Source organism: Amphiprion ocellaris, chromosome 3 (assembly GCF_022539595.1).
Source record: "Amphiprion ocellaris isolate individual 3 ecotype Okinawa chromosome 3, ASM2253959v1, whole genome shotgun sequence".
NCBI lineage: Eukaryota > Metazoa > Chordata > Actinopteri > Pomacentridae > Amphiprion > Amphiprion ocellaris.
The window spans coordinates 15286164-15300942 of NC_072768.1; the positions used below are offsets into that span (position 1 = coordinate 15286164).

Here is a 14779-nt window from a genome sequence, read left to right on the forward strand (position 1 = left end):
TACACATAGATAGTCACAAATACAGCAACATCAGCAGTGACAGCATACATTCATGCACACACTGCCTGTCAACCTATTTGTCTCTGTCACACACACACATTATGCAAACTAAGACGCTTCTTTATAAATACACTACCATTCAAAAGTTTACGGTCACTCAGAAATGTCCTTATTTTTTAAAGAAAAGCAGTTTTCTTCAATGAGGATAACTTTAACTTAATCAGAAATACAGTCTAGACGTTGTTAATGTGGTAAATGACTATTCTAGCTGGAAACAGCTGATTTTTAATGGAATATCTCCATAGAGGTACAGAGGACCATTTCCAGCAACCATCACTCCTGTGTTCTAATGCTACATTGTGTTAGCTAATGGTGTTGAAAGGCTAATTGATGGTTAGAAAACCCTTGTGCAATTATGTTAGCACATGAATAAAAGTGTGAATTTTCATGGAAAATATGAAATTGGCTGGGTGACCCCAAACTTTTGAACAGTAGTATAAATATGTGATATATTTAATTATTCTGATAGTATTAAAGAAAAAATTAAATGACTTTAGGTAGGCTGAAAGTACCTGACATCACAGTTAAAGACCTTGTCCACACATGCAAACTCATGTTATATAATGCAGTTTTTCTTCCTTTGTTCTAAAAACAACAAAAACTCTCAATCCGCATAAAAACAAGATTGAAGCACTTACAAGTGAAGCCTGAAACAATACTTGGCAGCATAGCCCTAATTGGAAAGCCATGTTGGCCAAATAGAAACCTGAAAAACCGCTATTACTGGTTCTGGCTTGCTACTGACAATGATGCATCAAGAAAGAGGGGAATCATAAGTGTCAAGTTGTTCTATTGCCTTTGTTCACTCAGTGTATTAGAAGTGTAATTATATATGAATGTGCCAGCATCGGAAAAGTTCTCTGAGCAAGGTTAGTGGCAGTACTATTTTGCCCACATCTGCCAATGCATGAAAATTGCCTAATGTAAACATAGAAGATAACGGCACAGACTAAGACTTACTCAAACTAAAACTGTGTTTTCTCTGTCTAAATACTGCAAATAGAGTTTGATCTTGAACCTGGAAGGGGTTTGTCAAAAGCTCAGTTTTCAGTGTAGACAAAAGTCCCAAAAGGAATTTAAAAAAGCTGTTTTGAATAATACTTAAGTGTGTGTGGACAGGGGCCTAAGATTTCTCTTAAGTTTCTACTTTAGTACAATAAATCATGTGCTTCTCCCTGTTATATTATTATTTTTGGGTGATATCCTAAGCTGTCTTGTGTGTCCTCCTCAGACTACTGTACCTCTCAACACCAGCACAGCCTCAGTCCTGCAGTTCGCCCTGGGTGAGTATTAAATCTCATCGCATTGCACTGCAAACATTAACTACATTGACAGATTTGTGTCATACATTTATGTAGGAGACCTTTTTAAAAACATTTTTAGATATATTAACTCTGTGTGGAATGGACTTAGCCAGCCAGGACAATAGATCTCTTTGTCATCTTCAGGAAATGAGCATCTCTTGTGCTGTTACATGTTAGTAAGCCAGCTGGTGTGCACTATATTCCTGTTTCTTCTCCCCCTCTCCTCCTATCACAATAATGAATGATTTACTATATTCAGGAAAGACACCCAGAAGGCCATGGCAGAGTTTTTAAAGGTGTTGTATTTTTCATGTCCATTACATGCATCCGCCAGTTCTCATGGGAGTGCGACTGGGAGGAAATAAGAGTACATGATGTAGAGCAATAACCTCTTACCCTTACCCCCCTCCTATACTTCTCTTTCTCTTTTTTGCCTTCTCTCATTCTGTCTGGCTGCACTCTCGTTTGAAGGTCATTAATATGAGTTTGCGTTGCAGTCGTGTTGCGTATGGAGCAGTTCAGTGGAGTAGTGCAGTGAAGTGGCTGCAGGTTAATGCACGGCTGCATCCAGTGGGGATGGAGCAGCATAGCAGAGCACCGCTAGGCACGGACGCCACGCAATGTCTGGTGGTGTGGGAGGAGGAAAGGTGGGGGAGGAAAGGTGGGGACGATGGGGGTTACCTGCTTCCTCCATTAGCAACCTTTGACCCCCAACTGCTCCCACAGCACCCACACCATTTTAAATAGTACAGTCCCCCTGCAAACAGACTCGCACAGGAATGTGGGCGCGCATAACGAAGAGACAATGGTATCTAACTGTAGTTGGTTATTGTTTTTAGTCGGCCCCTTCTCGTCCAGCCACCTCTGCCCAACCCCACCATACAGCTTCCTGATGTGCTTGAGCTCTGTTAAGCTGCCGATCAGTTAGTTCCACCATCAGCTGGAAGAAGCCACCGTGCAAGTGTCTGGCTTCTGCCCTGCACGAACAAAAGATCACTTCGCAGCTGGTAGCAATTCCAAATGATGAAAAAATAAACTGACATTTTATTAGCTGTTCCCTCAACAGGAGTGTGTGAACAATCATATATGTGTGTGTTTTTATTCCCCAGGCTCAGGCTCCTGCCGGTTCAGTTACTCAGACCCCAGCATCACTGTGTCATACAGCCTAAGTGGTAACGCCAACACCTCGGATGACTGGATCATGCTGGAGAAGATCAGGTCTTTCTCTCTCTTCTCTCTTTCTCCTCATCCATCCCACAGTCCTTCCATCTGTTATGAACACCCGCCCTCTCTTTTACCTCATTCACACCTCCCCCTCTTAATTTGTCATTCCTCTCCTGTTTGTATCTCGATGATCCACCTGTTTTTTTTATCCCTCTCTCTTTGCCTCTTTATGTTTTATTAGCTTTCAAACATAGGCATAATGTAATGCTACTAATGTAAGTCTACTACCTACAATATTTGGCTTCAGTAAGTGGATGCTAAGCCTTTGACTAAACACTAAAGCTCATTCTGAAACCTGGGTTTTGTCTCTCAGTTTCACCACCTAACAGGGGCCATGCAGCATCTCTCCATGTTTGTTTTTTCTGCCATATTGTGATGATTAATGCTGATTACTTAATGCATAAACAACTGAGGCTCAATTACGTAAGCATAGCCACCACATCCACATTTACCAGGACTCTCATTTTGTGTGTTTTCCTCTTTTCAAGGGCTCCAACCAATAGCAGCACCGTCGTCCATCTGCTTCCCCTTCCACATTCCTCCAGAGCTGATGGCGTTCGCATCCGCTGGTCTCAGGAGACCCCTCAAGGCCCTGAAGGCTACGAGTCCTGTTGGGGGCTGGACAATGTGCTGCTGGTCAATGCTGCCAACAGAGTGCCCCTCATGGAGGACAACCTGGATCCTCCAGACACTGCGAACTGGCTCTTCTTCCCTGGAGCTACCATCAAGGTACACCAATAAACCAGTGGACGTTTATATGGACTCACAAGCCAGAAACCTGCCATTGGTTGGAGGGTATAAATTAACTGGTTTGGCTCCAATGTAAGGCAGAACAAATATTATAATCATGTTTGTTTTCAACCTTGGAGCAGAGCATTTGTCTATAATAAGAATATCAATATGCATGTTTTGAAGTCACTGTTTTGAACCTGTGTTCTTATTGGCCAGCATGCCTGTCAATCTGAGGGGAACGCCTTGTATTTCCATGGTGGCGAGGCAGCTGGCCACAGCTTTGCCTCCACCAGAGACATTGACCTCCACCGGGAGGAGGGAAGGAGCTACTGGGAAGAAGACTTTGAGAGTCCGCCGTTAAAGTAAGTAAAAATGTTGGTGTCACTTCATCTTCTATCCACCTAATAAATAATTTGATCTATTTTCTTCCAGAGCACCTTTCAAAACCACAGAAACAAAGTGCTTTAGGAGTACAGCAAAACAATTACAGGGAAAGGTCAAACTAGACAAATGACTCTAGATAATAGAAACAACAAAACACACCGGAGTCATATATTATTAAAATGCCAGTCTATACAGATTTTTAAAAGCTGTTTAAAATGTGGCACTGACTCAGCTGACCTGATAGTGAAGTGGAGTTTGGTCCAATGAAGCTTAAATAATAAAACTTAACTTGGCCACCAGACCAGTCTTTTATGGTATTAAAGGATTGAAAATGTATAACAGTGCCAAACCATAAAGGGCTTAACAGGAGCCAGAAGACTGTAATCTAAGTGAATTATCCAATGAAAACATTATCTTTAATGAATGTGAGGCCTGTTTGGATGGTAAATTTGTTTTTAGCATCAGAATTTGTATTTGCTGAGAAGCAGGACAGCTGAACAGAGCGAGTGTCAGTACTCAGATATTGCTCAATGTATGTGCAAATGCTTTGACGCATGTCACTAGTCATATGTCAAGTGATGAGACATGCAGTGCGTTACACAAGTTCACGTCAAGCTTGGGGGCTGACACAGGTGAACGCCATGTCTCTGACTGCTATGGAGATGACAGTCCATCTGTTCAGAGTGACACACACACACACACACACACACACACACACTGGACAGCAGAATGCAATGAAGCACTGTCTGAAACAGTGTAAGAGGTAGAGAGATAAAAGGAGAGAGATGATAGATGGTGTTACTGCCAGAGAGTAATTAACAGGCTTCATGCACCAAGTCTGTCAGTATGTTTTTCCATTAATGAGAAGGACCTCAAACAGGAGTGTGTCTCTACAGCCGCCCCACACCCTCACACCTCTCTGCAGCATGCCAACATGCTGCACTGCATGCAAGCTCTCACCCATCAGGCGTCATGGGCTGGCACATGTGTGAGGTAGGCAGGGAGACTTTTTTTTTCCCTGTAATGGTACACTTCACTAAGTGTCATTTAACCCAATACCGGCTGTGACAGAGACACAGAAAATAGAGAGTAACAGTGGGAGAGGGAAGAGGACAGCAACAGAAACTGGGAGGGGAGACGGGGGAACACAGGAGAGGGCTGACACAACTTCTGTCAGGGCTAATGAGAATCCTCAGTCCGCTGTGCAGGAATACTGATGTGTCTGCATGAGTGTGTGTGTGTGTCCTGTGTGTGTAAGTCGTCTTCCAGGTGATTTATACCATATTCCTGCCAATGTGTGTTTGTTTATTAGCAACGGATGAAGTATAACAACTGTTCCTGACTTCATTAATACTCCAATGGGAGATGCTGTGTAAAAACGGGCAATCTATAAACATGATTTTGAATTATGTAATCTATGTTTATGTCTGTGTACTCTTCTAACAGCAATGACTCATTTCTGGTTAATATTTGGCTGCTTTTATAATCCTAAAATTCACAAAAAAAAATGCAGCACCTCTGTTTACTGCTGTATTCATATTTATCCTGTTAGCTTCAGGTTACTTTTCTTCTTCAGCTCAACTTACTGTTAAGAATTAATTGTTGTTGCTTCTAGTCTGTATGAAGTCTGTTAACCATCTGCCTTTCCCAGCTACCAATGAGAACTTAACATTTTTAAAGCATCATGTGGCATGACTGCTTAAATGGCTTGATTTTTAGATTTATTAATGTTGTTGAAAAACTGCCTCACAAATTTCAGGCACAACCTCTTTTCTGAAATAAATAAAAAGCCTTTTGATGCAAATATGCTGTGTTGACAAATATTTTTACTTACTAAACGATCACTCCCTTTATTTTTCCTCAGCTGGGATATAGAGGGGGCTGTCTATGGGACCCAGTGTGGAGAGATCGAGTCGGGCTCAGCGCTAGTGTTTGAGAGGGAGGGCCGGAGGAGAGTGTGCACCCCCTACCTCGACACCACATCTTATGGAAACCTTCGATTCTACTTCACCATGGGTATGGAAATCCATCACCCGTCCGTCAAACTTTGTCATTTATTTGAGTTAAACAACAGCGGCTATACTTACAACATTGGTGTGGAACGACCTTTTTCTTTGTGATGCTTTCATCGGTATTTTTACACGTATATTAAAAGTGAGGTGTGTGTCTGTGTAGGTGGTGGTGACTGTGATCCAGGAGAGTCTCGTGAGAATGATGTGATTCTGTTTGGAAGGTCTGAAGGCAGAAGAGAACGCATAGTGCTCGACACTCTTCCATACTCCTCATACAGGGTGAGCAGCATGTACACATACACTACACAAAGGAAGATGCTAAATGTTTTAGGTAATTAACCTAAAGTGGTCACTTTACTGCATACCAATCAATGCCATTAATATATGACATTTTTATGGCACTTTTTTTTTTAACAAGGTGAGGCAAGTGTTAGTTTTTATTACTCCGCCAAGAAACGCGGTGGAGTAATGTGACAATCGTCGTACGTTTGTCCATCTGTTTGTCTGTCCGTTTGCAACATTACTCAAAAACGAAATAATGGATACGGATGAAATTTATAGGGCAGGTCAGAAATGATACAAGAACCAATTGATTAGATTTTGCCAGTGATGTCGTTTATTGTCTTGATCCACGTATTTGTTAAAGATTTCTGTATCATTGTGAGATAGCGGCATGGCATCACTGTAAGTGAACACTACGTCGGCTGCCTGCTGACGATCACATGATTGCGATCCAACTACAAATCCACCGCTGCGGACTTATTGGGATTTATCCATCGGAAACGATACATCGACAGAGCAGCCTTGGCGGAGTACTGCACTCTCTGAGTGCTTTTCTTGTTAAAAATGTGGTACTGCACAAAAAATAACAATGCATCACATTCAATAGTGCCGCTGTTCCTTCACACATGATCAGACTAAATCCATTTAGCACCTGATATATAGGAAATAAATGATTTTGTGTTTGTTTGCATAAAGAAACAACAGTGACATCATGTAAACAAGCAAAGGATTAAAACCTTAAAAATGGTAAAATTGTTTGTTATGAATCAGCAATGATATTGGTTAAAATAAATAGTAATTGAAAGTGGTTTTTAACATTATTTTATAATATTATATGGCATTTCTTTATCTTCAAGGACCTCTTTTTTAACTTTTTAAAACTGACAACTAAAGGTTAAAACCATCGCAATGAACTTTTAAATAGTTGCTATTATTTCTATCTTTGTGTTTCTTAGGGAAAAATTCGTGACTACTAAAATTCCCATTTTATAACCATGACACAGATGTGGTTAATATATATATTAAAATATATCATATTACATTCTTATTCAGTATATTCTATTACAGTTGAAGCTATTTGGTGATTATTAGAATAGCAAGTATCAGCCATTTAGATTCATTATTTAAGTTAGCATCTCATCTCTCAGGATTGAGTGCGTTTTTGTAACATATCATAGTTAACAGAATATCTTTGAGTTTTGGTCAGTTGGTCAAACAAATCAAGCAACCTGATGACATCTTTAACATAAGGGAACTGTGGTTGTGAAAAACAATATGATTTTTCATTGTTTTCTGACATATTATTCACCAAACAATGACCTGACTGACGAAATAATAAGCAGATAAATCAATTATAGAAATGATCGTAGTTGTAGCTCTAATTAGAGTCTTTGCTTTGTTCTGCTCTATTCACTGTATCCTCTGTCTTTCCTCTGTCAGACTCCTGCTGTGGTATCGGTGGCGCTGCCAACTGAGCTACAAACACCAGTCACGCAGTTCTGCCTGGAGCAGCGGTCACATGGCGGTGCCAACCGTCACGTGTGGGCCGTGGACTTCATGCAGCTGCTCCCTGTGCTGCCTGGCACCCACACACACGTTGCTCAGTTCTCCATCAACCTCGGCTGTGGTTCCTACCAGCCTGCCAACAGGTGTGCTACATTTTAAACTGGGTTAGGCAGAGCTTTTATGTGAAAATATGTGCAATTTTTCACTCAAATTCATGAAATTGGACAGCAACAAAGGAGACTCCAGCACAGCATGTCAGACACCCCAGGGTCTGTCAGTTATTTTGTTGTTAAGATTGGCAACTGCTGCACACAGAAAAGTTGCCGTAATGATTGTAAACAGCAGCATCTAGAGGAAGCTCAACTCAGATAGGCTCTAAGAATAAGAAAGGTAGGTTCAAGGAGTTTGTCAAGAAGGTTTTACGTTATTTCTGAATATTTAAATCCAACTGCTGTCATCCTTTGAAGCAACAAATGTAACTCACAGTGAAGTCTCAGAAAACAGCATTTCCTCTTGCTTGTTGTTGCTGAGTTGGTGTTTGATGTTGAGATAAGATGCCCTCTGTTGCTTTTTTCTAAGCGTCACTCTGGAGTTTTCTACCAACCACGGTCGTTCCTGGTCTCTGCTCCACACGGAGTGTCTGCCGGAGCTCTGTGCTGGACCCCATCTACCTCACAGCACCATCTACTCCTCTGACAACTACAGCGGGTATAGATGAGTGTGCAGGTCTCCATGTGTGTGACTCTTCTTGTGATTGTACTGGTTGTTTTAATCAATATACTGTACTTTGTCTCCTCAGGTGGACCAGAATCTCTATTCCTCTGCCCAATGCTGCCCTGACAGAAACTACTCGCTTTCGCTGGAAGCAGTCCGGCACTGGAGTGGGCAACATGTGGGCCGTAGACAATGGTAACAACTATACATACGGCTCACGTTTCACAGTATTTGTCATTATTGGTTTAAGGCTCCAGATTTTTCTTGTCACATGCTGCAAGTAGTGCATACAGCAGGAGAAAATGAAAGTCTGCTTCTAGCAGACTCATGTCTCTACTTATTCAAATCACGTTAAGTAGACAATGAAGGGAATAAGATTAGGATGAAAAGACAGAATAGCAATACTTAAAATAAATATGAATATGAAGTTAAGAATCACAGTGTCAGTTGTGCAAACAAGCAGTTTGATGTATAAAGTGACTGAAGGTGACATGTAGTGTGTAAGTGTACAAGGTGTCTGCACAATATCTATGTTGTTTTATTCCAGCAAGATAATGCACTCTGTGTCTGGGGTCGCAAGCATCTTATTATTGCTCCTGAATGCAAAAAATACTTCCTTGCAGTTAAAAGTTCATTAGAATCCATTTGTTTTCAGTGTATATTGGTCCAGCTTGCCTTCGTTTCTGCTCTGGAAGAGGACATTGTTCCCGCACAGGCTGCAAGTAAGAATCCACTTTTTATTAAACCAGCTGAATTCGAAATGAGTCTGCTCATCCACCTAGTGCCTTACAGCACCAATCACCATTCAAAATTAATCAAATTGTATTATGTTTATGACTTATTAATGGACTTTCATTAAGTCTGTCTTCTTTCTCTCATTTATATCTTTCACACCTTTAATGTCTCTGGTCTTTGTGTCCTCTCCTGTCTGCTACTCTCCTCTCCTCTCCTGTAACTCTCTATTCCTCCCAGATGTGACCCAGGCTTCAGTGGTCCAGCTTGTGAACTTGCCTCCCAGACCTTCCCTGCGTTCCTGTCTGAAGGTTTCTCTAGCCCACGCCTCTCCTCCTACCACAGTTTCTCCTCACTTCGCGGGGCTGAAGTCAGCTTTGGTTGTGGGGTTCTTGCCAGCGGTAAAGCTCTGGTCTTCAACAGGGACAGCAGGAGACACCTGGTCACTGCTCCACTTGACAGCTCCCAGGCCAGGTAATGCTAGCACTGATATGGAACATGATGGAAAGTGTGAAAACAAAACAAAACCTCTTTTATATACTCACAAACATAAACAGAGACATCAGGAAATATGTGTGTCTGCTCTGATAGAAATAAACATGATCAGCATGCACACAAGGAGATTGTTAATTCTGATAATTCTGCTGATTTTGTAATCAGATTACATTCTAAAATTGTGACTTGTCTTCATTATGTGTCTATACCGCTGATTGATATTGCAGATGTTCCCGACAGCCATCTATTCTCTCTCCGTCTTTGTCCACCCCTCGTTCAGTCATACTCTGTGTTTCTCTTTTGGGAGATGGATTGTGATCATGTGGAGGACTGCAGATGAGAGAAGAGATGAAAGGAGAGGATGAAAATGTGAGAGAGAAAGATAGAGAGGGAATGATGAAGTTAGATATGGCATCTGTGTTAGATTGATTATGCCTGTTGTGGCTCTCTGTGTGCCACCTGATGGCCATATTTAATGCCAGTTTCCTGGCTGATTGAGTGAACAGCTGCCTGACAGAGGAAACTGCACTGCTAATGAAAGCACAACTCAACCAAGGACAGAGAGAGCTGGGGGTGGGTGACTGGCAGCCCAAGACAGATGAGGGAAATTATAATAAATATTACATTAGTATAGATGATAATGTGTCTGCCAAAACATAGATGAACATAGGAAGACAGAAGCTTATGCTGCATTAGGACTGTTTACAGTTTACACGAATACATAGATGTGAACTCTGAGTCTTGCCATCTCTTACTTTTTTGTCTTACTCTTCTCATCTAATTTTGTCCTCATTCATTTAATCATCTCATCCATTATCCACCTCCCTCCCACCTCTTCACTCTGCATGACTGTCTGTTTATCTATCCTTTTGCCCCTCTCTCTCTCAACTCCATTTCTGAACACACTCTTGGTCCTGGTTCTCATTTATCAAACTGCCCTTTTCTACCTTTCCCTGTCATTTCCCTTCTTGTACACTCTGTGTGTCTCAACCTTTGTTCCCCTGCTCTTCCCAACGGGCTCTACCTCGTCTTCCTTTCATCTTTTTTCATTTTCTCCCTTTCATTCTCTGCAGGTACTTACAGTTCACTCTTCGCCTGGGCAGTCGTAGCATCCTGAGCTCATGTCCTGCTCCAGACCAGCCAGGAGAGGGCGTCCTGCTGCATTACTCTTCAGACAATGGGATCACTTGGACCCTGCTGCAGCATTATGCATACCAAGGCTTCCATGAGCCAAGGTACATCTTATATTTAGTATCCCTGCATATGAGGTGTGTGCCTGTGTGTGCACAGCCTTGTATGGTTATGATTCCATGGAGACACTATGACTCCATTAACACACACATTTGCACTGCTAATGGTGTGCTCAACATGTACACTGCTGGGACACATTGAGTCATTTAGTGACATCTATGTGTGTAATGAAGACAAAGTGGGCTGAGTTCCAACTGTGCAGTCTGTGTCTCATGGCTCTTTATCAGTACTAGGAAGGTCAGCTGGGGGCAGGGAGTTGGGGCAACTATCTGGTGCAGGGTATAAATGCAGGATCTCAGTGTAACATACATATTTGCAAGAAAACATCATGATTCAAGAATCACAAAAAACAAAAGGTCTTAATGGACTAACAGAGTGGACTGTAGGACCAGTGAAGCAAGATGCTGTACTCATAAGTCTTTGTTATGCTGTCCATCCATTGTGAGAGAACTGATTAATGCATGTTGTTCAAATGTACATTAATTACAAACAGCAGACTGTCAGAACTGACTCACAGTTCAGTCAGCCTGAGGAATTCCAGCTGACCTGCTTGGTTTTATGGACAAACATTTTTCACATTTTTACACTAGTTTGGTTGTGCAACAGTAACAACACAGTATCAATGTAGTGATTCAACTCATAATGTCCATCTTCTCATTTTTCATGGAATGTTTTTGTAGGGTGCTTTAACTTTGATTGTTGAATTCACAGAACATATCTGAGCATTTCCAGTGATAGCCAGTCACTTTATCAAAGTAGAAAATTCACTTAACAACTTTTTTGTGTCAGATTAATAGCACATGTCTTGGGTAATTCATAATCTAATTTCACTCTCTCAGCGTGGGCCATTCTAACAGTTGTTCCCTGCTCATTTAGGATTGTGTCAGTTGAACTCCCGTCCGGTGCTCGTAAGTTTGGCGTGCAGTTCCGCTGGTGGCAGCCGTACCATTCAGGCCGTGGCCACGATGTTTGGGCCCTGGATGAAATCAGCATGACCTCTGTGCTGTTCAATACCATCAGTCTTGACTTCAGCAATGTCCTGGATGTCACCCAGAGTCTTGGCTTCTATCTTGGCCATGTTCAACCCTACTGCCAGCATGACTGGACCCTCAGGTATGGAATAGTTTGATTCCAATGCTGTACTGGGTATTATTTTGCATTGGCCTTTGAAGTGAATCATTTTTTGATCCAGTGGTTGTCCACTGGATCCAAAAATGATTGAATAGTTAAACGCTGGGAATTTGTACTTACTGTTTACAACAGACATTAACAATTTGTGTCTTCCAGTGGCTGTATACAAAATGCACATTTCACCAGTGATCTTTTTAAGTCTACAAACAAAAATGAACAAATCGCACAAAAACTCTGCGCTTTAACCTTGCTATCTATCATACAGCATCATATCTTCTCTTTCTCCATTTTGTACTCTAGTTTCTCTGGTGAGCCCAGCCCTGGCTCCAGTATCCGTTATGTGGAAACCCAGTCAATGCAGATCGGGGCCTCTTATAGTTTGCAGTTTTCACTGGTCATGGGTTGTGGCCGCGAGCCATCCCCTCACATCGACACTCAGGTCCGTCTCGAGTTCTCCACCAATCATGGCCTCACCTGGCACCTGGTCAAAGAGGTGAGGAGATTGAAACACATTCACATTTAGCCCCCCTCCCCATGTTGCAGTAAGTAATTGTTCTCATCAAACCTTTTTGTATGCACACCTTTGTTTAGGACGAAAACTTGTAGAAATCATTTTGGAGAGAGACAAGGAAACATATCATCTATTCATGATCATGAATATTTATTTACCCATTAGTGCCTCTGTGATAATATGTAAATAATGCCTTTAAAAGTGGCACTTTGTTTCAGATGAGAAATTATCACAATTACTTTTAATCATCCTGCTATCAGCAAATACATGGCAATACTTGAATCAGCAAGCAGATTATCTTCCCATGATTCAACAAAGATTTTCTGTGATCGTAACTGGCTCATAAATATTCATAAAGCACCAAAGTATCTGCCAAGAGTTTTATTGCTTTTGGAATTGAATAGAGTGTAATGAGTTCTCCATCAGTGAATTCTCTCTAATTCTCCCATGTGCATGAAAAAGCAGTCATCTGGCGAGTGCAAAGTGTAACTCACTGAATGTCCCGTAGTGGTGATTGCTGCCTGTCTTCCAGCGTTCAAGGTCAGAGATACTGTAATCCAGCATTAGTCTTTTAGATGAATATAATGTGTGGTCATGGAGCCTTATGGTGTATCTGCAGTATGCTGTTTTTGAAGAATTTTACTACGAAACACTACCCACAATGGAAAATGAATTCTGAGTAATCATAAAGTATGTAGGGCATGTAGTAATGAAACGCCTCATTTCTTTTACCTAGGCCTGTCTACCTGGAATGCCAAGCTGCTCTGAGTTTACAGCTCCCAGTGTTTACCACCCATCAGAGTTCAAAGACTGGAGACGCATCACTCTGTCTCTGCCTCAGAAGACATGGTAAGCAGCACATGTACAATAGCTGTAGAAGAAAAGATTCACAAACTGCCCCTCGAGTCAGTATGTTCTCTGATCTTAGTTTTATGCAGTTTATGGCAGTTAACAAGCACAGTGTGCCTAGAATGCAGCCAGATTCATCACATAAAGCAGGAAAAGAGGATACAAGGAAGCATCCACGCTTATTTCTTATTGATGGCTGCATGTCCGCACATAGACATGCATCCATCACACACATCCATCCATAAACAACCTGCAAAGACTATTCCACATCAAACATTTCTTAAAAAGGCAGAGGAGGAAAGATGCATGTGAGAGCGGGCTTTGTTCACAGCGGTGTCTAGCAATTAACACTTGCCATTTTCCATGCCACAGTTTTAATGCACGCTAACAGGGAAATTATTTCCTGCAGCCCTGTGATTCACAACACTCACCCCAAACACACAGGCATCCACTGCAAATATTTGCTGTGGTTGTGGTCTGGTGTTTCTCTTTGAGCAGATGGCAAAACAAGAGATGTAATTTCTTTCTGTTTATTTAAATACTGTCCAAAATTATGAGTGGCTTATGGGCTATTTACATCTGATATGCAGCCTAACAAAAACAAAAGGCAATGTGGCTATATTGATCATAGTAAATTACAAACCTATGCACGCAAGAAGGTTTTAACACTTTGTGCGTAATATGACTACGTATGGAAAGACAGACACATCACAATATTGTGGAGAAGACTTTGCACCTCTGTTTTAGCCAGACAGACATGGATGTTTCTTTCACTGATGTGTTTTAAATACTGACATTCCCTGAGATATAATGTCACCTGAGCTGCATCAAACAATACTGCCACACATTTTTTGCCTGGCGCGCTACATCTTCCCTAGTATTGCTATAATTTCCTAGACAATTATAGTTATCTGATGATATGATATGGTCCTCAAGCTCTAGCATTTGCCATAGCAGTGGTACTAGCTGTATGAGCTAGTCTAATCAGACAGGTGTAGTTTAGCGTATAGCTACTTATGCAATATTAAAAGGTAAATTCAAGTAAGAACATGAATTTAATATTTAAAGAATTATGCATTACATTACATAAGACTTACAAGAATTAATAAATAAAAAATTACTTGGTTTAAAGGGCCAACAGAACTGAATCAAGTCCCATACTGTCCTAGTCACCCTATACCAAGCATGAGAAATATATGTACTGTTACAGCTGCAGCTCACATATATATCAACTCAAATAATCACATAAACCTTCCACACTGAGCACCGTGACCTCCACCTCCATTTCAATCTCCTTCCCAGCTCCTAAATAATGGTGGTCTAATCTCCTGCAGTGTGTGATGAGAGGTCACAGGGTCACCACAGTAAATGATAATAAAACAGTCGTGGCTAGGTCTGGATGATCACGAGGTGGTCTGAGTTGATATGGGTCACCAAAGCAGCAGACCACTAAACCTCTCTGCCATATAACCCCCAGTATACCTGACTATCTGCACTAGCTGCTGCCGCTATTTGTCACTGTACAGCACACAAATGTGTACCCACACTGCACACATTCACAGCTTTAACAGATGATGATGCCGTCTCTCTGG

General features: G+C 41.5%; 1 protein-coding gene across 6 annotated transcripts in view; it reads left to right on the top strand.

Annotated features, from left to right (window-relative positions):
- The window catches only part of reln (reelin), a 97202-nt gene that overhangs the window by 59298 nt on the left and 23125 nt on the right, over nucleotides 1–14779 (top strand). For all 6 annotated transcript variants that reach the window (XM_023277919.3, XM_055008760.1, XM_055008757.1 and 3 more), the window contains exons 8-22: nucleotides 1292–1343; nucleotides 2474–2582; nucleotides 3077–3317; nucleotides 3537–3682; nucleotides 5569–5720; nucleotides 5880–5995; nucleotides 7439–7647; nucleotides 8084–8212; nucleotides 8304–8413; nucleotides 8874–8940; nucleotides 9191–9424; nucleotides 10519–10680; nucleotides 11573–11809; nucleotides 12128–12320; nucleotides 13075–13187. In XM_023277919.3, the coding sequence (XP_023133687.2) occupies nucleotides 1292–1343; nucleotides 2474–2582; nucleotides 3077–3317; nucleotides 3537–3682; nucleotides 5569–5720; nucleotides 5880–5995; nucleotides 7439–7647; nucleotides 8084–8212; nucleotides 8304–8413; nucleotides 8874–8940; nucleotides 9191–9424; nucleotides 10519–10680; nucleotides 11573–11809; nucleotides 12128–12320; nucleotides 13075–13187 (2270 nt within the window). The remainder of the gene's footprint in view (nucleotides 1–1291; nucleotides 1344–2473; nucleotides 2583–3076; nucleotides 3318–3536; nucleotides 3683–5568; nucleotides 5721–5879; nucleotides 5996–7438; nucleotides 7648–8083; nucleotides 8213–8303; nucleotides 8414–8873; nucleotides 8941–9190; nucleotides 9425–10518; nucleotides 10681–11572; nucleotides 11810–12127; nucleotides 12321–13074; nucleotides 13188–14779) is intronic.